Source organism: Ascaphus truei, chromosome 6 (assembly GCF_040206685.1).
Source record: "Ascaphus truei isolate aAscTru1 chromosome 6, aAscTru1.hap1, whole genome shotgun sequence".
NCBI lineage: Eukaryota > Metazoa > Chordata > Amphibia > Anura > Ascaphidae > Ascaphus > Ascaphus truei.
The window spans coordinates 13,498,308-13,521,548 of record NC_134488.1 but is presented as its reverse complement, the minus strand read 5'-3'; the positions used below and the strand labels follow the sequence as shown (position 1 = coordinate 13,521,548).

At 46.1% G+C, this 23,241-nt stretch overlaps 1 protein-coding gene across 1 annotated transcript in view; it reads right to left on the bottom strand.

Annotated features, from left to right (window-relative positions):
* Positions 1-23,241, bottom strand: part of VPS26B (VPS26 retromer complex component B) — a 45,455-nt gene that overhangs the window by 14,367 nt on the left and 7,847 nt on the right. Inside the window, exons 2-4 of the mRNA XM_075603375.1 lie at positions 14,722-14,878; positions 12,963-13,127; positions 4,101-4,276 (exon numbers count right to left, since the gene is read on the bottom strand). Of these exons, the coding sequence (XP_075459490.1) occupies positions 4,101-4,276; positions 12,963-13,127; positions 14,722-14,878 (498 nt within the window). The remainder of the gene's footprint in view (positions 1-4,100; positions 4,277-12,962; positions 13,128-14,721; positions 14,879-23,241) is intronic.

Genomic DNA, 23,241 nt, shown 5'->3' with positions numbered 1-23,241 from the left:
TGATACAGCACACTGACAGACAGCACACGTACACACGGATACAGCACACTGACAGACAGCACACATACACACTGATACAGCACACTGACAGACAGCACACGTACACACTGATACAGCACACTGACAGACAGCACACATACACACTGATACAGCACACATACACACTGATACAGCACACTGACAGACAGCACACATACACACTGACAGACAGCACACATACACACTGACAGACAGCACACATACACACTGACAGACAGCACACACACACACTGACAGACAGCACACATACACACGGATACAGCACACCGACAGACAGCACACATCACACGGATACAGCACACTGACAGACAGCACACATACACACTGATACAGCACACATACACACTGATACAGCACACTGACAGACAGCACACATACACACTGATACAGCACACATACACACTGACAGACAGCACACATCCACACTGATACAGCACACATCCACACTGATACAGCACACATACACACTGATACAGCACACATACACACTGATACAGCACACTGACAGACAGCACACATACACACTGATACAGCACACATACACACTGACAGACAGCACACATACACACTGATACAGCACACATACACACTGATACAGCACACTGACAGACAGCACACATACACACTGATACAGCACACCGACAGACAGCACACATACACACTGATACAGCACACCGACAGACAGCACACATACACACGGATACAGCACACTGACAGACAGCACACATACACACGGATACAGCACACATACACACTGATACAGCACACATACACACTGATACAGCACACATACACACTGATACAGCACACTGACAGACAGCACACATACACACTGATACAGCACACATACACACTGATACAGCACACTGACAGACAGCACACATCCACACATCCACACTGATACAGCACACATACACACTGATACAGCACACATACACACTGATACAGCACACATACCCACTGATACAGCACACATACCCACTGATACAGCACACATACCCACTGATACAGCACACATACACACTGATACAGCACACTGACAGACAGCACACATACACACTGACAGACAGCACACATACACACTGACAGACAGCACACATGCACACTGATACAGCACCCCGACAGACAGCACACATACACACGGATACAGCACACATACACACTGATACAGCACACATACACACTGATACAGCACACATACACACTGATACAGCACACATACACACTGATACAGCACACATACACACTGATACAGCACACATACACACTGATACAGCACACTGACAGACAGCACACATACACACTGATACAGCACACTGACAGACAGCACACACACACACTGATACAGCACACTGACAGACAGCACACATACACACGGATACAGCACACCGACAGACAGCACACATCACACGGATACAGCACACTGACAGACAGCACACATACACACTGATACAGCACACATACACACTGATACAGCACACTGACAGACAGCACACATACACACTGATACAGCACACATACACACTGATACAGCACACTGACAGACAGCACACGTACACACTGATACAGCACACTGACAGATAGCACACATACACACTGATACAGCACACTTATACAGCACACATACACACTGATACAGCACACTGACAGACAGCACACATACACACGGATACAGCACACCGACAGACAGCACACATACACACTGATACAGCACACTGACAGACAGCACACATACACACTGATACAGCACACTGACAGACAGCACACATACACACTGATACAGCACACTGACAGACAGCACACGTACACACTGATACAGCACACATACACACTGATACAGCACACATACACACTGATACAGCACACTGACAGACAGCACACATACACACTGATACAGCACACTGACAGACAGCACACATACACACTGATACAGCACACTGACAGACAGCACACATACACACTGATACAGCACCCCGACAGACAGCACACATACACACTGATACAGCACACTGACAGACAGCACACGTACACACGGATACAGCACACTGACAGACAGCACACATACACACTGATACAGCACACTGACAGACAGCACACGTACACACTGATACAGCACACTGACAGACAGCACACGTACACACTGATACAGCACACTGACAGACAGCACACATACACACTGATACAGCACACATACACACTGATACAGCACACTGACAGACAGCACACATACACTGACAGACAGCACACATACACACTGACAGACAGCACACATACACACTGACAGACAGCACACACACACACTGATACAGCACACTGACAGACAGCACACATACACACTGACAGACAGCACACATACACACTGACAGACAGCACACATACACACTGACAGACAGCACACACACACACACACTGATACAGCACACTGACAGACAGCACACATACACACGGATACAGCACACCGACAGACAGCACACATCACACGGATACAGCACACTGACAGACAGCACACATACACACTGATACAGCACACATACACACTGATACAGCACACTGACAGACAGCACACATACACACTGATACAGCACACATACACACTGATACAGCACACTGACAGACAGCACACATCCACACTGATACAGCACACATACACACTGATACAGCACACATACACACTGATACAGCACACATACACACTGATACAGCACACTGACAGACAGCACACATACACACTGATACAGCACACATACACACTGATACAGCACACTGACAGACAGCACACATACACACTGATACAGCACACATACACACTGATACAGCACACTGACAGACAGCACACATACACACTGATACAGCACACTGACAGACAGCACACATACACACTGATACAGCACACTGACAGACAGCACACATACACACTGATACAGCACACTGACAGACAGCACACATACACACTGATACAGCACACTGACAGACAGCACACATCACACTGATACAGCACACATACACACTGATACAGCACACTGACAGACAGCACACATACACACTGATACAGCACACCGACAGACAGCACACATACACACTGATACAGCACACATACACACTGATACAGCACACTGACAGACAGCACACATACACACTGATACAGCACACTGACAGACAGCACACATACACACTGATACAGCACACTGACAGACAGCACACATACACACTGATACAGCACACTGACAGACAGCACACATCACACTGATACAGCACACCGACAGACAGCACACATACACACTGATACAGCACACAAACACACTGATACAGCACACTGACAGACAGCACACGTACACACTGATACAGCACACATACACACTGATACAGCACACCGACAGACAGCACACATACACACAGCAGCACAGACAGCACACATACACACTGATACAGCACACCGACAGACAGCACACATACACACAGCAGCACAGACACTCCTCCCTCCTCACATTATGCAGAGCAGGGACGGGCCGAGTCCTGCTGCTCTCTGCCTGACTTGCTCGCCACTCTCTCCTCACTGACAGGAGATGCACTAACACACCTGTCAGTCAGCACTGCAGCCGTTAACAGCACCCACTCCTGCTGTCATGTCACGGTAGTGAAGCAGGATCGAGTGCTGTGACCGACCGCAGTGCTGAGTGACAGGTTAAGTCACCGCTGCAACACAGGCAATGGGGGGGGGGGGGGGGGGGAGGAGGGGATTTCTGCACCTCCTCTACTTCCGCCTCTGCTAGATATAACTCTTTACACTTTGAGGGCCAGAGGGACCATTGAACCCGGGTGCCAGAGCCTCTCCATCACATTGCGGACGTGTGATCGCTTGCGTTGGTACTGATCACGACCATGTTGCCACTAATGGCAGGAACAGAAGTCTAATGAGATCGCTCTCTAGGAAACAAGCAACAAGCCCATGACGTAACCGCTTCTTAACGGGGCCCCTGGAGAGCCGGACCTCATGATGTGGTAGCTACAAGTGTTTGTCCCTTTGAGCTAATGGCTCACAGCTTCTGCTTGTCACTACTAACCTCTCACGGGGGCTCCATCCATGATCTCGTACTTTGCGATTGTGTCGTTTTCGTGGTAGACATTGGGCCCGGTGCCAGTCGTTTCTCGCTTAATGATGTCGATTTCCATGTGTTTGATCTTGATCCGCACGAGCAGGAAGTAGATTTTGCCCACAATTACATCTTTGAGGTGGTACCTGAAGCCAAGGGAATGAGAAAGGGGGGAGAGGGCAGTCAGTAATGCCGGGACGAGAGGGGCCTTCAGGACTTAGGCCATGCGCGAGCGAGACGGAGCGCATGGCGCCGCGCGCGCCTGCAGCATAGGCGATTTGTGGCATAGGGGAGACGTGATGGGGGTGTGTGGCTGGGATGGTTCACCCCCTGGGGCGGAACTACTCACGTGACCCGGCCGCTACGCAGCAAAATAAATAAATGAAATTGGCCGCACCGTCGCCCTGCGCACTATGGCCGTCCTCATTGAGGCACGCCCATTTGTTCACGCCAAGCATGGACGTGGCCTTACTGAGCATGTGAACCTGCAGAGCCGATTACAAACACAGCGACCAAATATTCCAGCCCGTCTGTGCAGTAATTGTACAATACTAGTATACGGGCGCAGCGGCCGTTATCCGAACACTTCGCGCGTCATGTACATCGGAATCCCGATGTGAAACCGCGGGATGAATCCAGCCTTCCCGCGCTAAGATGCGAGCGCGGCGAGGGCAGAAACCCCAATTTTAGTGTTCTGGCTTTTAAAACATTTAAAAACATGAAATTGACACAGTGACACAGTGACACAGTAGCACAGTGACACAGTAGCACAGTGACACAGTAGCACAGTGACAGTAGCACAGTGACAGTAGCACAGTGACAGTAGCACAGTGACAGTAGCACAGTGACAGTAGCACAGTGACAGTAGCACAGTGACACAGTAGCACAGTAGCACAGTGACAGTAGCACAGTAGCACAGTGACAGTAGCACAGTGACAGTAACACAGTGACACAGTAGCACAGTGACAGTAGCACAGTGACAGTAGCACAGTGACACAGTAGCACAGTGACACAGTAGCACAGTGACACAGTAGCACAGTGACACAGTAGCACAGTGACACAGTAGCACAGTGACACACCAGCACAGTAGCACAGTGACACAGTAGCACAGTGACACAGCAGCACAGTAGCACAGTAGCACAGTGACACAGCGACACAGTAGCACAGTGACACAGTAGCACAGTAGGATAGTAGCACAGTGACACAGTGGCACAGTAGCACAGTAGGATAGTAGCACAGTGACACAGTAGCACAGTGACACAGTAGCACAGTGACACAGTAGCACAGTGACACAGTAGCACAGTGACACAGTAGCACAGTGACACAGTAGCACAGTGACACAGTAGCACAGTGACACAGTAGCACAGTGACACAGTAGCACAGTGACACAGTAGCACAGTGACACAGTAGCACAGTGACACAGTAGCACAGTGACACAGTAGCACAGTGACACAGTAGCACAGTGACACAGTAGCACAGTGACACAGTAGCACAGTGACACAGTAGCACAGTGACACAGTAGCACAGTGACACAGTAGCACAGTGACACAGTAGCACAGTGACACAGTAGCACAGTGACACAGTGACACAGTAGCACAGTGACACAGTAGCACAGTGACAGTAGCACAGTAGCACAGTGACAGTAGCACAGTGACAGTAGCACAGTGACAGTAGCACAGTGACAGTAGCACAGTGACACAGTAGCACAGCGACACAGTAGCACAGTGACACAGTAGCACAGTAGCACAGTGACACAGTAGCACAGTGACACAGTAGCACAGTGACACAGTAGCACAGTGACACAGTAGCACAGTGACACAGTAGCACAGTGACACAGTAGCACAGTGACACAGTAGCACAGTGACACAGTAGCACAGTGACACAGTAGCACAGTGACACAGTAGCACAGTAGCACAGTGACACAGTAGCACAGTGACACAGTAGCACAGTGACACAGTAGCACAGTGACACAGTAGCACAGTGACACAGTAGCACAGTGACACAGTAGCACAGTGACACAGTGACACAGTAGCACAGTGACACAGTAGCACAGTGACACAGTAGCACAGTAGCACAGTGACAGTAGCACAGTGACAGTAGCAGTGACAGTAGCACAGTGACAGTAGCACAGTGACAGTAGCACAGTGACAGTAGCACAGTGACAGTAGCACAGTGACAGTAGCACAGTAGCACAGTGACAGTAGCACAGTGACACAGTGACACAGTGACACAGTAGCACAGTAGCACAGTGACAGTAGCACAGTAGCACAGTGACAGTAGCACAGTGACACAGTAGCACAGTGACACAGTAGCACAGTGACAGTAGCACAGTGACAGTAGCACAGTGACAGTAGCACAGTGACAGTAGCACAGTGACAGTAGCACAGTGACACAGTAGCACAGTGACACAGTAGCACAGTGACACAGTAGCACAGTGACACACCAGCACAGTAGCACAGTGACACAGTAGCACAGTGACACAGCAGCACAGTAGCACAGTGACACAGCGACACAGTAGCACAGTGACACAGCGACACAGTAGCACAGTGACACAGCGACACAGTAGGATAGTAGCACAGTGACACAGTGGCACAGTAGCACAGTAGGATAGTAGCACAGTGACACAGTAGCACAGTGACACAGTAGCACAGTGACACAGTAGCACAGTGACAGTAGCACAGTGACAGTAGCACAGTGACAGTAGCACAGTGACACAGTAGCACAGTGACACAGTAGCACAGTGACACAGTAGCACAGTGACACAGTAGCACAGTGACACAGTAGCACAGTGACACAGTAGCACAGTGACAGTAGCACAGTGACAGTAGCACAGTGACAGTAGCACAGTGACAGTAGCACAGTGACAGTAGCACAGTGACACAGTGACACAGTAGCACAGTGACACAGTAGCACAGTGACACAGTAGCACAGGTACACAGTAGCACAGTGACACAGTGACACAGTAGCACAGTGACACAAGCACAGTGACACAAGCACAGTGACAGTAGCACAGTGACAGTAGCACAGTGACAGTAGCACAGTGACAGTAGCACAGTGACAGTAGCACAGTGACAGTAGCACAGTGACAGTAGCACAGTGACAGTAGCACAGTGACAGTAGCACAGTGACAGTAGCACAGTGACAGTAGCACAGTGACAGTAGCACAGTGATAGTAGCACAGTAGCACAGTGACAGTAGCACAGTGACAGTAGCACAGTGACAGTAGCACAGTGACAGTAGCACAGTGACAGTAGCACAGTGACAGTAGCACAGTGACAGTAGCACAGTGACACAGTAGCACAGTGACACAGTAGCACAGTGACACAGTAGCACAGTGACACAGTAGCACAGTGACAGTAGCACAGTGACAGTAGCACAGTGACAGTAGCACAGTGACAGTAGCACAGTGACAGTAGCACAGTGACAGTAGCACAGTAGCACAGTGACAGTAGCACAGTGACAGTAGCACAGTGACACAGTAGCACAGTGACAGTAGCAAAGTGACAGTAGCAAAGTGACAGTAGCAAAGTGACAGTAGCACAGTGACACAGCAGCACAGTGACAGTAGCACAGTGACACAGCAGCACAGTGACAGTAGCACAGTGACAGTAGCACAGTAGCACAGTGACAGTAGCACAGTGACAGTAGCACAGTGACACAGTAGCACAGTGACAGTAGCACAGTGACAGTAGCAAAGTGACAGTAGCAAAGTGACACAGCAGCACAGTGACAGTAGCACAGTGACACAGCAGCACAGTGACAGTAGCACAGTGACAGTAGCACAGTGACAGTAGCACAGTGACAGTAGCACAGTGACAGTAGCACAGTGACAGTAGCACAGTGACAGTAGCACAGTGACACAGTAGCACAGTGACAGTAGCACAGTGACAGTAGCACAGTGACAGTAGCACAGTGACAGTAGCAAAGTGACAGTAGCAAAGTGACAGTAGCACAGTGACACAGCAGCACAGTAGCACAGTGACACAGTAGCACAGTGACACAGTAGCACAGTGACACAGTAGCACAGTGACACAGTAGCACAGTGACACAGTAGCACAGTAGCACAGTGACACAGTAGCACAGTGACACAGTGACACAGTGACACAGTAGCACAGTGACACAGTAGCACAGTGACAGTAGCACAGTGACAGTAGCACAGTGACAGTAGCACAGTGACAGTAGCACAGTGACAGTAGCACAGTGACAGTAGCAGTGACACAGTAGCACAGTGACACAGTAGCACAGTGACACAGTAGCACAGTGACACAGTAGCACAGTGACACAGTAGCACAGTGACACAGTAGCACAGTGACACAGTAGCACAGTGACACAGTGACACAGTAGCACAGTGACACAAGCACAGTGACACAAGCACAGTGACAGTAGCACAGTGACAGTAGCACAGTGACAGTAGCACAGTGACAGTAGCACAGTGACAGTAGCACAGTGACAGTAGCACAGTGACAGTAGCACAGTGACAGTAGCACAGTGACAGTAGCACAGTGACAGTAGCACAGTGACAGTAGCACAGTGACAGTAGCACAGTGACAGTAGCACAGTGACAGTAGCACAGTGACAGTAGCACAGTGACAGTAGCACAGTGACAGTAGCACAGTGACACAGTAGCACAGTGACACAGTAGCACAGTGACACAGTAGCACAGTGACAGTAGCACAGTAGCACAGTGACAGTAGCACAGTAGCACAGTGACAGTAGCACAGTAGCACAGTGACAGTAGCACAGTAGCACAGTGACAGTAGCACAGTGACAGTAGCACAGTGACAGTAGCACAGTGACACAGTAGCACAGTGACACAGTAGCACAGTGACACAGTAGCACAGTGACACAGTAGCACAGTGACACAGTAGCACAGTGACACAGTAGCACAGTGACACAGTAGCACAGTGACACAGTAGCACAGTGACAGTAGCACAGTGACAGTAGCACAGTGACAGTAGCACAGTGACACAGTAGCACAGTGACACAGTAGCACAGTGACAGTAGCACAGTGACAGTAGCACAGTGACAGTAGCACAGTGACAGTAGCACAGTGACAGTAGCACAGTGACACAGTAGCACAGTGACACAGTAGCACAGTGACACAGTAGCACAGTGACACAGTAGCACAGTGACACAGTGACACAGTAGCACAGTGACACAGTGACACAGTAGCACAGTGACACAGCAGCACAGTAGCACAGTGACACAAGCACAGTGACACAAGCACAGTGACAGTAGCACAGTGACAGTAGCACAGTGACAGTAGCACAGTGACAGTAGCACAGTGACAGTAGCACAGTGACAGTAGCACAGTGACAGTAGCACAGTGACAGTAGCACAGTGACAGTAGCACAGTGACAGTAGCACAGTGACAGTAGCACAGTGACACAGTAGCACAGTGACAGTAGCACAGTAGCACAGTGACAGTAGCACAGTGACAGTAGCACAGTGACAGTAGCACAGTAGCACAGTGACAGTAGCACAGTGACAGTAGCACAGTGACAGTAGCACAGTGACAGTAGCACAGTGACAGTAGCACAGTGACACAGTAGCACAGTGACACAGTAGCACAGTGACAGTAGCACAGTGACACAGTAGCACAGTGACAGTAGCACAGTAGCACAGTAGCACAGTGACAGTAGCACAGTGACAGTAGCACAGTGACACAGTAGCACAGTAGCACAGTGACAGTAGCAAAGTGACAGTAGCAAAGTGACAGTAGCACAGTGACACAGCAGCACAGTGACACAGTAGCACAGTGACACAGTAGCACAGTAGCACAGTGACAGTAGCACAGTGACACAGTAGCACAGTGACAGTAGCACAGTGACAGTAGCAAAGTGACAGTAGCAAAGTGACAGTAGCACAGTGACACAGCAGCACAGTGACAGTAGCACAGTGACAGTAGCACAGTGACAGTAGCACAGTGACACAGTAGCACAGTAGCACAGTAGCAGTGACACAGTAGCACAGTGACAGTAGCACAGTGACAGTAGCAAAGTGACAGTAGCAAAGTGACAGTAGCAAAGTGACAGTAGCAAAGTGACAGTAGCACAGTGACACAGCAGCACAGTGACACAGTAGCACAGTGACAGTAGCACAGTGACAGTAGCACAGTAGCACAGTGACAGTAGCACAGTGACAGTAGCACAGTGACACAGTAGCACAGTGACAGTAGCACAGTGACAGTAGCACAGTGACAGTAGCAAAGTGACAGTAGCAAAGTGACAGTAGCACAGTGACACAGCAGCACAGTGACACAGTAGCACAGCGACACAGTAGCACAGTAGCAGTGACACAGTAGCAATGTGACAGTAGCACAGTGACACAGTAGCACAGTGACACAGTAGCACAGTGACACAGTAGCACAGTGACACAGTAGCACAGTGACACAGTAGCAGTGACACAGTAGCACAGTGACACAGTAGCACAGTGACACAGTAGCACAGTGACACAGTAGCACAGTGACACAGTAGCACAGTGACACAGTAGCACAGTGACACAGTAGCACAGTGACACAGTAGCACAGTGACAGTAGCACAGTGACAGTAGCACAGTGACAGTAGCACAGTGACAGTAGCACAGTGACAGTAGCACAGTGACAGTAGCACAGTGACAGTAGCACAGTGACACAGTGACACAGTAGCACAGCGACACAGCAGCACAGCGACACAGTAGCACAGTAGCAGTGACACAGTAGCACAGTGACACAGTAGCACAGTGACACAGTAGCACAGTGACAGAGTAGCACAGTGACAGAGTAGCACAGTGACAGAGTAGCACAGTGACACAGTAGCACAGTGACACAGTAGCACAGTGACACAGTAGCACAGTGACACAGTAGCACAGTGACACAGTGACACAGTAGCACAGTGACACAGTAGCACAGTGACACAGTAGCACAGTGACACAGTAGCACAGTGACACAGTAGCACAGTGACAGTAGCACAGTGACAGTAGCACAGTGACAGTAGCACAGTGACAGTAGCACAGTGACAGTAGCACAGTGACAGTAGCACAGTGACAGTAGCACAGTAGCACAGTAGCACAGTGACACAGTAGCACAGTGACACAGTAGCACAGTGACACAGTAGCACAGTGACACAGCGACACAGTAGCACAGCGACACAGTAGCACAGCGACACAGTAGCACAGCGACACAGTAGCACAGCGACACAGTAGCACAGCGACACAGTAGCACAGCGACACAGTAGCACAGCGACACAGTAGCACAGCGACACAGTAGCACAGCGACACAGTAGCACAGCGACACAGTAGCACAGCGACACAGTAGCACAGCGACACAGTAGCACAGTGACAGTAGCACAGTGACACAGTAGCACAGTGACACAGTAGCACAGTGACACAGTAGCACAGTGACACAGTAGCACAGTGACACAGTAGCACAGTGACACAGTAGCACAGTGACACAGCAGCAGTGACACAGCAGCACAGTGACACAGCAGCACAGTGACACAGTAACACAGTAGCACAGTGGCACAGTAGCACAGTGACACAGTAGCACAGTGACACAGTAGCACAGTGACACAGTAGCACAGTGACACAGTAGCACAGTGACACAGTAGCACAGTGACACAGTAGCACAGTGACACAGTAGCACAGTGACACAGTAGCACAGTGACACAGTAGCACAGTGACACAGCAGCACAGTACTGTACACATTAAAATTCATTCATTTTATTGCAAAAGAAGAAACAGAATCCATGAAATTCAAACAAAATGGGGCGATTGGCCGCGTTCATGCTGCGTGGGGAACAGCAGAGAACTCAAAATCAGCGCTGTGATGTGTTCGAATAACGGCCGCTGCATCAATATACGGATATTTAACCCTTTCGATGCCAGGGGCCCTGTTAAAATAAACACTTCTATTTTTGTTAACGAACCTCTCATTATTTCACTTTATTTTTCACTCATCCCCATTGGGTCAAGTAAACGGTTGGTTTCCTGTGCTGCGTGTTTATTTTCATAGGGTTGTGGCTTCCAGAACATGCAATGTTACTTTAATCCTTTCATCTAACAGTAATTGTGTCTGCATAATTTCCACTGAACCACCCAGCTCGCAATCGGCTGACATTTACTGTTCTTTCATTTAAATGTCTTTCATCTTGTTTTATACTACAGGGAGCAGATCTGGACACCACATTATATCTCCCCAAAACCGAGTCAGAAACAGCAGCAGTCTGGCAGATACTGAGGAAAATAAAAAGTGTTTGCAATGTAAATCTGGGGGTTACGACCACATAAGTGATATTTTTATTTTTTTAACATAATGCATAAAATAAGGTCAAAGCTGTAAGGAACCGCAGTGTTTGGTGCAGCATTGTGTGTCAGGATGTGAAATACATTAAAGCAGCAGCCATTTATAACACAAAATAACATTAAAAAATTATAGGTTTGAAGCAGAGTTAAACCATGTTAATTTCAGCTCCACGGACTCCCCTAGTCCTGAGATAATTACCTTCAAAAGGGGATGCCCGTAGCAGCTCCTGCTGGGCTTGGTGGGGCTATCGAAATGGCGGCTAAATGTCCTGTGTCAATAGTAAGCCGTGACATCATCCCTTGCGACTGATTGGCCCGTATGACCAGGACATTTAACCCAGCAGAGCGGTACCGGCACCCCCTACGGAGGTATGCATCTCGGGAAGCAGGGGGTCCCGGAGCTGAAAGCAACGCGGTTCAGCTCTGGAAAGCTCACTTTCAAAATAGGTCATATTGGGGGAGCTTACAATGTCATCTTTTGTTCTGTATTGTACAGCTATAACAGGCTGTGCTACATGGAAAAGAAACGTCAACAAGAATATTCACACCTACTTGGACTTGTTGTACTCAAACTCAATGTGCAGGCAATCCTCAATCCCCACTTCCATCTTGATGGAGGAGTTCAGCTCGGGGTAAGTGCTCAGTGTGTGCACCACAATATCCATCTCCTTTCCCACATCATTAAGGCGTCGGCTGAGGGTAGCGCGCAAGAAATACCTGGATGAAGATACCGACAGCAGAGACATTACAACCCTCCACACCTCAGTTTCCCAACCTATGTGAAGAGTTTCTATGCGTCACCAGAGCATAAAGTGTGGGGTTTGCTGCAGAAGCCAACAGTTCTCCAAGGTGGAGGCTAATTAAAGCAGTAAAACAAGTAGCACTGCACAGTTTATTTATTTATTACAGGGTTGGAGCAGGGGGTCTCCGGAGCTGAACTATGATCCGGAGACCCCCTGCTACCAGAGATACTGACCTCAGTAGGTTCTGCCGGTATCTCTGTGGAGTTTAAATGTCCAGGTCGCACGGGCCAAATCAGCTGCAAGGGATGATGTCACGGCTTCCTATTGGCCCGCGGGATATTTAAGCCACTATTTCATTAGGCACACAAGCTGCCTGGCTGCCGAGATGCTGGCACCTCTACTGGGGTTAAGTATCTCTGGAAGTAAGGCGTCCCCAGAACTGAAATTAACACTGTTCAGCTCCGGACACACCCTGCTTCAAGCCTGTCAAAAGAAAGTGCGCAGTGCTACGTTTTGCTGCTTTAATTTACTCAAATCTGTTGCTTCAACTGGGCAATTATCTGCCTAAATACTGACAGGTTGCATTCCAGGCAAGTAATGAGCAGCACATTGGGTGTTGGTTTATACAGAAGGCCTGTTAACACAGTGCCCTCTATTGGAAACCATGCATGTCCACAGTATAGGAGCTTTAGAAAAAGGAATCCAATAGAAGATGGTTGAGATTATTTTCACCACAAGAATCATGATGAAGCTTCTATCATTCATGCAACTGGGAGCGCCAGGAAACTCTGCTTCTCCCACAAAAGTAGAAGCCTAAAGGATTAGCAATTTATTTCAATGCACTTCAGCCTTATTTGCAAATATCACATACACATCATAAATCACTGATAAATGCCTCCTCCGCCCTGTTTGTGCTGTGGGGCAGTGACTGCCAATGTTCTTAAACTGGGCCTCAAAGCCCTTCTCTATTCAGCGCGCTAAGAAAGTGGAGCAAGGTTTAGGTCCCCCCAAAAATACCATGTAATAGAATAAGGATTTCACGTCATGGAGTATACCAATTGGGCACCATGTCTGCCTCCCTCTCCCTATTTGTTACTCTATGACTGCCGTATGCAAACAGGGGGCGCAAGATTTTCAGGGGGGGGGGACGCGGCAGTAACAGAGGTCGCGTGCTCTCCCCCAAGGCATTTAAATGAAATGCCGGAGGGCCGCCCGAGGCCTCTGTGATTTACTTACCTTGGCTTCCAGCGACAACCCGGCGCCAAATGACACCGTGGGGTCACGTGACACGACCCTGCAGCGTCATTTGACGCCGGAGCCGAGCAGGGGGAAGTGTGGCAGGGGGCTCAAGCAGGTGAGGAGAGCAGGCAGGGGGGTGCAGGGGGAAAAGATTGCGCACCCCTGCTCTATGATGTCCTTTGTCTTTGACACATCTCACAGTGTCTATAGCCCTCCTGCCACTCGCAGAACATCTTATAGGTCTTGTCGCCCTTGGAAAAACTACTGTACAGCGAGAACAATTGGCGCAGTTTCTCGATGTCACGTTCCTAGCTGCAGTGAGCACACACCGTAACTTCACATTCTGACCCGTGTACGACTCGTAGGGCTTCTCCACGTGGGTGAATTCGAAGTCGAAGCTCTGAGATTGGGAGATCTCTCCGGGACGAGCCAAATCTTTTACTAGTGACACAAACTCGTGATGGTTTCCGCGGTCGTAATATAGCTCTGAAGGGGAGAGGTAAACAAGGGGAACAATTAATTTGGAGGACTTAACATACCTCAATCTCATTATTTAAAGCTGCAGTTCAAGCTACCGTTTAAAAAAATAATAATAATAATAATAAATATATTATTTTATTTATTAAGGTTATGGTGGGTAAAAAAAGTGACAAAAACCCTTCATAGTATAGCATATAGCAACTGTAAATATTCCTATATATATATATATATTTCCCATTCAATATGTGCATCAATACAATCTGCGCACTGACAAGTGATCAGCTAAGCTGCAGATCGATCCGTTCTCCTGTAAATCGATCACTTACTGGTTTATTTAATTCAGTTCTTTGCACAGCATTGTGGGCAATGTAGTTCCTGGAATATGATTGGCTGGGCAGTTACTAGATACAATTGGTTCACTGCTAGAGAGGGCGGGGCTCAAGAGCCAGAGCCTATCAGAAGGGGAGGGGGCTGTCACTTTGGAAATGCTTCCTACATTAGAAACATTAAAAAAATGTCTTTAAAACATTTTTTTTATATAATGCTACAAGTATTTTCTCACAGTACAGTACAGAACTGATTTATTTAGAAAAAATAAAAAAACACACAGGTAGGATATTGCTTGGTCTGCTGCTTTAAGGAGTGTAACCACCCTCTCTTTGAACCCCATTTCTTTGACACAGATTGTAAAAAAACAAAAACAACAAAACAACACTGGACGAAATAGGAAGCATACTGTACATTAAAAAACACAACAACTTCTAGATACGCTTTCACTTCCTATTATTTTATTTTCTCTCACTTTATTGCCTATACAGTATTTTATTCCTAATACATAACGGAGCAGTTAGGGAACAGGCAAAAAAAGAAACGCAATTGAAACAATTTATCAACGTAATCATCTTCCTGAGCGAGACTCCATTCCCCTTAATGTGAAATTGCATTTCTTTCCTGTTAAAATTAATGTTTTCATTGTGTCCAGTGTAATTCTTGCCCCATCTCATGACTCGTTCGTCCCATTTATCTATTTGCCAGCGTGATAAATAGAGATCTATCTATCTATATACTGTATATTTCAGGGACCTGCAGCTATAACATCTATTCATTCATGAACTGCAAAAGTAAGGGAGTGATATACTATCACTGTAACTTAATGTATGTAGGAATGACTACAAGGGAGGTAAGGTTCAGAGTGTTAGAACATGGCAGGAACATACGTAATGCACAGAAAGATACCGAAGCATTTCAAAATATCACCTCTGTGGCTCGTCATTTTCTACTCAAACATGACTCTAACCCTAACCCTTTGTCAGCCTTTGCAATAGATAAGATATCACTGGGTATTAGAGCTGGGGATCTGGAAAAGGCCTTATTGCAGCGAGAGACTAGGTGGATCGTTCAGCTCGGAACCATGATACCCAAGGGGCTGAACGACTACCTGGGTTTCGCTATGTTCTTGTGATATCCGTACTGGTTTTTTTAGTTCAGTTAATGCTTGGGGTTGATCCTATCAAACCAAGGGTATGTGAATGGACATGCATGCATGCATATGTGGGTACATGTACTTATATGCGATTGAGTTTTTATACTCATGCAATCATGTGGTTCCTAGGTATTGATTAAATTATAGCCTGTTATGAATAAGGGAAATAGCTATATTATCATTTGTTTCTTGAGTTTTTCATGTGTTTGAAAGGTCTTTTTTATCTTCTTTATATTTAATATACATTTCTTTTCTTCTATCTATCTGAGGAAATGATTTATGTACACATTGTCCACTATGTCATCATTGAGGGATCCTGCCTAAGATCCCATTATACTGCACTTCCAGAATGACATCACTGGGATTCGGTCCACAATGCTGACCATCGCGGCATGGGTTAATGCTTACTACCGCAGGTCGAGATCGAGTGGCTATAGCAGATGACCTGTGGCGCTGAACAGCCTCCCCATATTGCTACGAATTGAAGAGAAACTCTCCTGATTGGATAAGCTGTTATGACGCTATGCGGAAGTGTACGTGCATCACGCAGACACAGAGATGAGTCTAAGGATACCGTCGGGGCTGCTGATCTGTTCTAAGAGCAGACAGCTGGGCAGAGATACACGCCTTCCTCTTTTTCCTATTCTCCAGCCAATAGCTATGGATATTATGCTGGGGACAGCTGTCTCTAATCCTGAACTTTCTTTTAAATAGTGAGTCTACTCCAGCAGTCTCCACACTCCGTGAAGAAGCCGCAAGGTGAAACACGTGTAGAGTGGGAGCTGCTGCAGTGACCCCGAGACTTTATTTTGTGACACTTATTCCACTGCTGACTTTGGGACTCACACCAACACAGATCCTGATATCTGGCGGATATTTCTATCTGGCGATCTGAATTATACTACTGCACTCTTCATCTCAAGGGGGGATGAATATACCATTGTTTCTTCATCCCCAATGCTACATCTGATGGACTTTATATGCTATTCGTTTACCTAAGATTTCATGTTATCCTGGATACATTTGGACATTTGTTCATTTCCATGTTAGGATTCATTGGTGACACCTAGATCTCTTTGTGTTATCTATTTAACGGATCATATCCATCCTTTCACATTATTCCTAGATTTCTGCACACTTCCCACCACGGTGGGTTAGCTTTACCTTTACGGTTTCCACCTTGCAGTGTGTGTGGTTTATATGTGTATGATATCAGTGTATCGATTAGTGTGTCACTTAGGTCTTTTTGTTCACATTGTGACCGGCCGGTCTTGCTGATCTCACCTGACACTCTCCTTGCATTAGCCTGATATTTGTGTTTAGGTTTAGACTTTGTGTATGGGCCATTTGCTATATGTAGTCACTTTGTCTATTTCAGGGTCCTGCTTTGTGTTTTTACTATGTTTTAGTTTGTTACAATTGAGGACATTAAAGTATCATATTTTGGGGATTTTTTGAGTGCTCATTTTTGAGACTTCTTGTGTCTTTTTTGTAATATATATATATATATATATATATATATATATATATATATATATATATATATATATATATATATATATATAGCAACTGTAAATATTACTGTATGTTCATTTGCGTGTCTTAGACAGGTCTGCAACCCTGTCTTTCCCCATTGTCACGCAGCATACAGCGCTTCCACTGCAGCAAGGGATACTGGGAAATGACATGCAAATGAGCACTCAGTGCCACCTTTTGTCTCAAGCTCGTATTACACAAGCCAATCCTCATATATATATACATACATATATATATACAGTGGTCGACAAATCACCAAAAAATCTACTCGCCACACAAAAAAATCTACTCGCCACCTAGTACCAAACGTGTGCTGCTTGGGCCAATAGGAGCTCGCCACGATGTTAAATCCACTCGCCCGGGGCGAGCAAATGTATAGGTTTGTCGAACATATATATATAGTTAGTGACAAACGCCCCTCTTTTGTAGCGCTGACGCCTGTCTGGGATCTTCTCAACACAGTCTTCTAGGGTTCATTATACAAAAACAGGATCATACAAAGTATTATGTTGCTTAACTCAGGCTTCTGCCTGCTTTATTTTCATCCTGGTAAGAGACTGCAGCTTTAACATGTGTAGGCAGGAGGCACTCAGCTCTTAACTTTCAGCGGTTTACTCATATCAGTGTTATAGTATTTGCAACACTGTTACTTCAAGAAACAAAAACCAAATCATATAAACAAAATCCTATCCCATTCAGGGATCTAACTACACAGCAGAATCAGCCTCTCTAACTGCTGCTGGGCCAACTAACCTGGTTCCCCAGCTTAAAACAATGCCCTCTCATTTAGGGTCACTAGATACAGCATACAGTCTTTTAGATAAGACAAACAAATGTTTATTGCTTTATCTGTTCGTGGTGGGAACTCGGTGCCAAGTGTCCAGGCAAATCCTCTGGTACTGTGATACTTGAAGGGGGCGTCCTCCCCGAACTGGATGCAGGGGAGCAGCGACACCCCCAGTCTCCAGGCTCTAAGAAGAGAGACTGGAAAGCAACCCTCTCTGCTCTAAATACCTGTGCTAGTGATTAGGAGAGCAGGTGAGGGAGAACTAGACACATTGTAAACTGTGGTCTGGATTTTCCATCCACCAGTCTGAGTTAATGTGAAGCTGTGGAACGGATAATTTTGCACTATTCCTGCACTTTCTGACCTAAAACCGGGCAGAAAGCTGCCTAATATCTTTGGACTATGTCACTATATATATATATATATATATATATATATATATATATACACATATACACATATATACATATACACACACTTTCATTCCCCCCCCCCCTTTTTTTTTTTTTTTTTTACATTTGTCATATTGTCATTCAGTTACATTTAAGCTTTTAAACAAATCACAGCTTTTAGTTCACTTTCATCCCAGGCAGCACGGCCCCTTTAACAAGTTCTAATCAAGGCATCTACATAACTACCTTGGATGCAATCCTGGCACTTCCCCCTCATGCCGCGCAAGCATTTATTTACAGACACGCCACATCCAGCCAGGCGAATGTAAGGACCCAGAATAAACACGGAATGCAGCCATCTTACATGTGAACCATGTTAAATGAAATGCAATGCATGGGTTTGATCATTATTTTTATACTGTGGGAGCGGTGTGTAGGCCGATGTGCCAGTGTGATCAGATATATTACTCTGCTAAATCAGGCGTGGGAATACAAGACATCGGATACACGACATAGTGCAGCTTTTGGAGTTATGTTATAAAATGTGTCACGTCACCACTAAGTATATGTGGCATGTGCTGCTGCCATAACTCAACAATGCTCTAGCACAGGGTGGCCAACTCCAGTCCTCAAGGGCCAGGTTTTCAGGATATCCTCGCTTCAGCGCAGGCGGCTCCATCGAAGACCAAGCATGGATATCGGGAAAACCTGACTTGTTGATGGCCCTTGAAGACTGGAGTTGGCCACTCCTGCACTAGCAATTTACGGAGTAAATGCGTAGGTAGTAAGGAATGTTACAGCAGCATTTTCTGTGAGAAACACAGTCTTACCTCTGGGAGACTCCTGGTCTTTTGGCTTTTTGCCTCAATTGCTGCCATTATGACCAGGGGAATAAGTCAATGAGTAACCACCTTATTGATACTCATTGGCTTAAAAGCATATTGGCAGCATCCATATTATCCTCATGTTCATGGTAATAATGCAGATTGGGGGGGTTGGGGGAATAGAAGTGAAACCATCGGTAAAACTGAGGTGGTCTTGGCTCTCTGAACAGCTGCGTTAATACACCAGACTATGACATGGGACAGGTTACCTTTTTGTGATTGTCAGTTCTTTGGGATAATGACTCCTTTTGCCTGTATGCTCTGCACAGGCCTATGATAGCTCTGAAAGCAAAGTGGGAAAGGCGAACAGTCCAACTAATTATCTTCCAGGATCCAGCAGGAAACATGCACTTGCAGACTCAGATCAAGCTACAGAACAATGATCTACCTAAATCAGCTGATGTGAAACAACAACCATGTTGGGCTATTCAGCAACAGAGGCTATGACTTGGCCCTGTCAGCTTATATCAGGTGATATATTACAGACCAATAGAATGTGAGAACCCACAGTCGGTTCTGTAAAATCAAAAGCTACAGACAATAATATATCTTACTCTGCAATTTCTGCAGCACTGCATGAGTAAACAAATCCAGTCCACTCCCCACTTGCAATCAGGAAAAGCTCTGTAATAAACTTCTGAATGATAACAGGCCCAAAACCAAACCACTGTTCTACACGCACAGCCCCTTACGCTCAGGAATCCAGCCTTGCGTCACATTGAATGGAGAACAGTCGTTTCAAGAACACGTTAAAAAAAATCAGTCACCTGGACGCCAGTTTACGTAGAAACTAGATTTTCCCGAGACTACAAACCATTTCCTGCTTCGGCACTTTACACGTGTATAGAAAAAAAAATATTTGCCCGGAACGGAAGAACTGGCTATCACTCTGTGTTTAATTATTATTAAACGTACTGTATGCAGCACTTTACAGAGGTAAATAAAAAAGATATGATTATACAAAATGGAGATCTAAAATCAAAAACGTGAGGATAAACTTACCCTGCCACCAGAGTTAACAAAATCCAGCAAAAATACCAATGACAACAGTGCTACATATTTCTTTGAACAAAAAGATTAGCACAGTGTTTTATGACTGAAATGGAAAGCTTACGGTAAACTAGTGTAGGACACACTTATTCTATACGTTAGGCACTAGAGAAGCTTCTAGAGAACTCTTCCCTGGAGTTTGCAATGTTTTCCGTGGAATTTCAGTTGTGACCTTATATGTATTTTTTTTTTAAACAATGCTGGGTTAAAATTGGCAGCAAATGTTGCAGAAAACGGCAACATTGTCATTTTTGCAAAATTCAGGGGGAATAAAAAAAACATTCCAATTTTTTTACCTTTCAAAAAAAAAAAAAAAAAGTGAAATGTAGCAAAATAAAATAGATTTGCGACCAGTCCGCACATCTCTACTAGGGACCAATAAGAACATTTTATAGTTGGAAAGGATGACAAATGGTCCTTTACTGTCTAAGCCCTTCTTTACTACTTACAGTATGTAACTCCTACACACCAAGAGCCAGGGACGCAAAACGTTATTTGCACTGTTCTGCTATGCACACCTTGTTAATGCAATAAATCTGTTTTAACCAGCAGTACTTTTAGCCCTTTTTCTACAACGGAGCTGTGCACCTTCTAATCCCTGCGGCTAAGCCGGGTCTTCTTGTACTCTATTGTTGGAAGCAGGCCCACAAAGTTTGGATGTGATGGGTCCCGGGAGTAAAAACCAGCCCAATAACATTGTTAGTCATTGTAGGTAGGCTGAGCACAGTCCAATGACATCCAGGGCAGGATTGAAAAACATAAGAAAAAATCCCAGGCAAACTCCGAAATAGACAGATCCATTTATTAGCAAGCTAATGCCATAACAGGGCTTCACGAACGCACCGACACGTTTCGTGCAGAGGGCCCTTTATCAAGGTGTATGTCACTGGACTGTGCTCTGCCTAGCTACAATGACTGAGGATTCCTTACCTGTGGATGCACGCCGTGGATACAGTGGACGTCCCTTCAAGGTATACATGTAATGGGCCATAGTGCCCTGTTATTCATCCTGTTAATACCAGACATTCTCCTTCATAGCATACTGTCTGGGTGTATATTTGTGCACCATCAGTTGCGGTTGTCAAGTGGACATCGCTACGTGCATACCCATTTCAGTTATCTCCAACACTCATTTGTGGACGTCGCATGAGTATCTGGACATTTATTACTACATTCATATATGTATACAAACCATATTGGACTATCTGAGCACCACATCCTACTGCATTATTCAATAACATTGTTAGGCTGGGGCCATGTGCTGTAAAAGCCCTCAATTGTCCAAAAGTTGTATGAATACTGGAACCAGCCGTTGCTCGGCACATGGAAAGAAATAAATGAAAAAACAACATAGTGTGATATTGCTATGATATACAGCACATGTAATAATGCTGTGGAACCTATAACCATATATCAAAGAAACAAAAACAAAACTAAAATCATAAAAATGGATTAAGCAAGCACTAAAAATAGATAAAAAAGACTAGAAAAGGCATATTCTACCCCTGAAGAAGTGGATCAATCCGCGAAACGCGTAGGGTGACGTCATTCACCCTGCGTCTCGGCGTCTTGTTCGCCTGTTTACATGCCTCCTGATCGAGGTTCCCTGTAGCCACGCCAGTACCAGCCCCTGTTTGACGGCGAACTCTCGCGAGAGAGTGAGAGGCAAGGCAGTCTGCAGTAAGTGGAGCCAGGGACACGAACAGGAGAGGTCTGAAGATACACGAACCAACTCCCCAGGTGACGGAGGCCCCTTCCGGACACCCAGCGGGTCTGGGTAGGAGAAGGAGAGGGCATCCAGATACTATACCTGAAGCGGAGGAGCAGATATTCAGACTACTATCCATGCGCATGATCTACTTGCAGTTTGTAAGTAGGATACAGATAGATGCCGGATGCAGAGCGATTGATGTTTATTTGTTCATTTTTAGCTTTTAGTTTTTTTTTGTCTTTGTAATAAATAGTCTTTTTATCTATTTTTAGTGCTTGCTTAATCCATTTTTATGATTTTAGTTTTGTTTTTGTTTCTTTGATATATGGTTATAGGTTCCACAGCATTATTACATGTGCTGTATATCACAGCAATATCACACTATGTTGTTTTTTCATTTCTTTCTTTCCATGTGCCGAGCAACGGCTGGCTCCAGTATTCACACAACTTTTGGACAATTGAGGGCTTTTACAGCACATTTCCCTGTTTTTGCACGGTTGTATTTGAGCACTTTCAATCGTTGTAA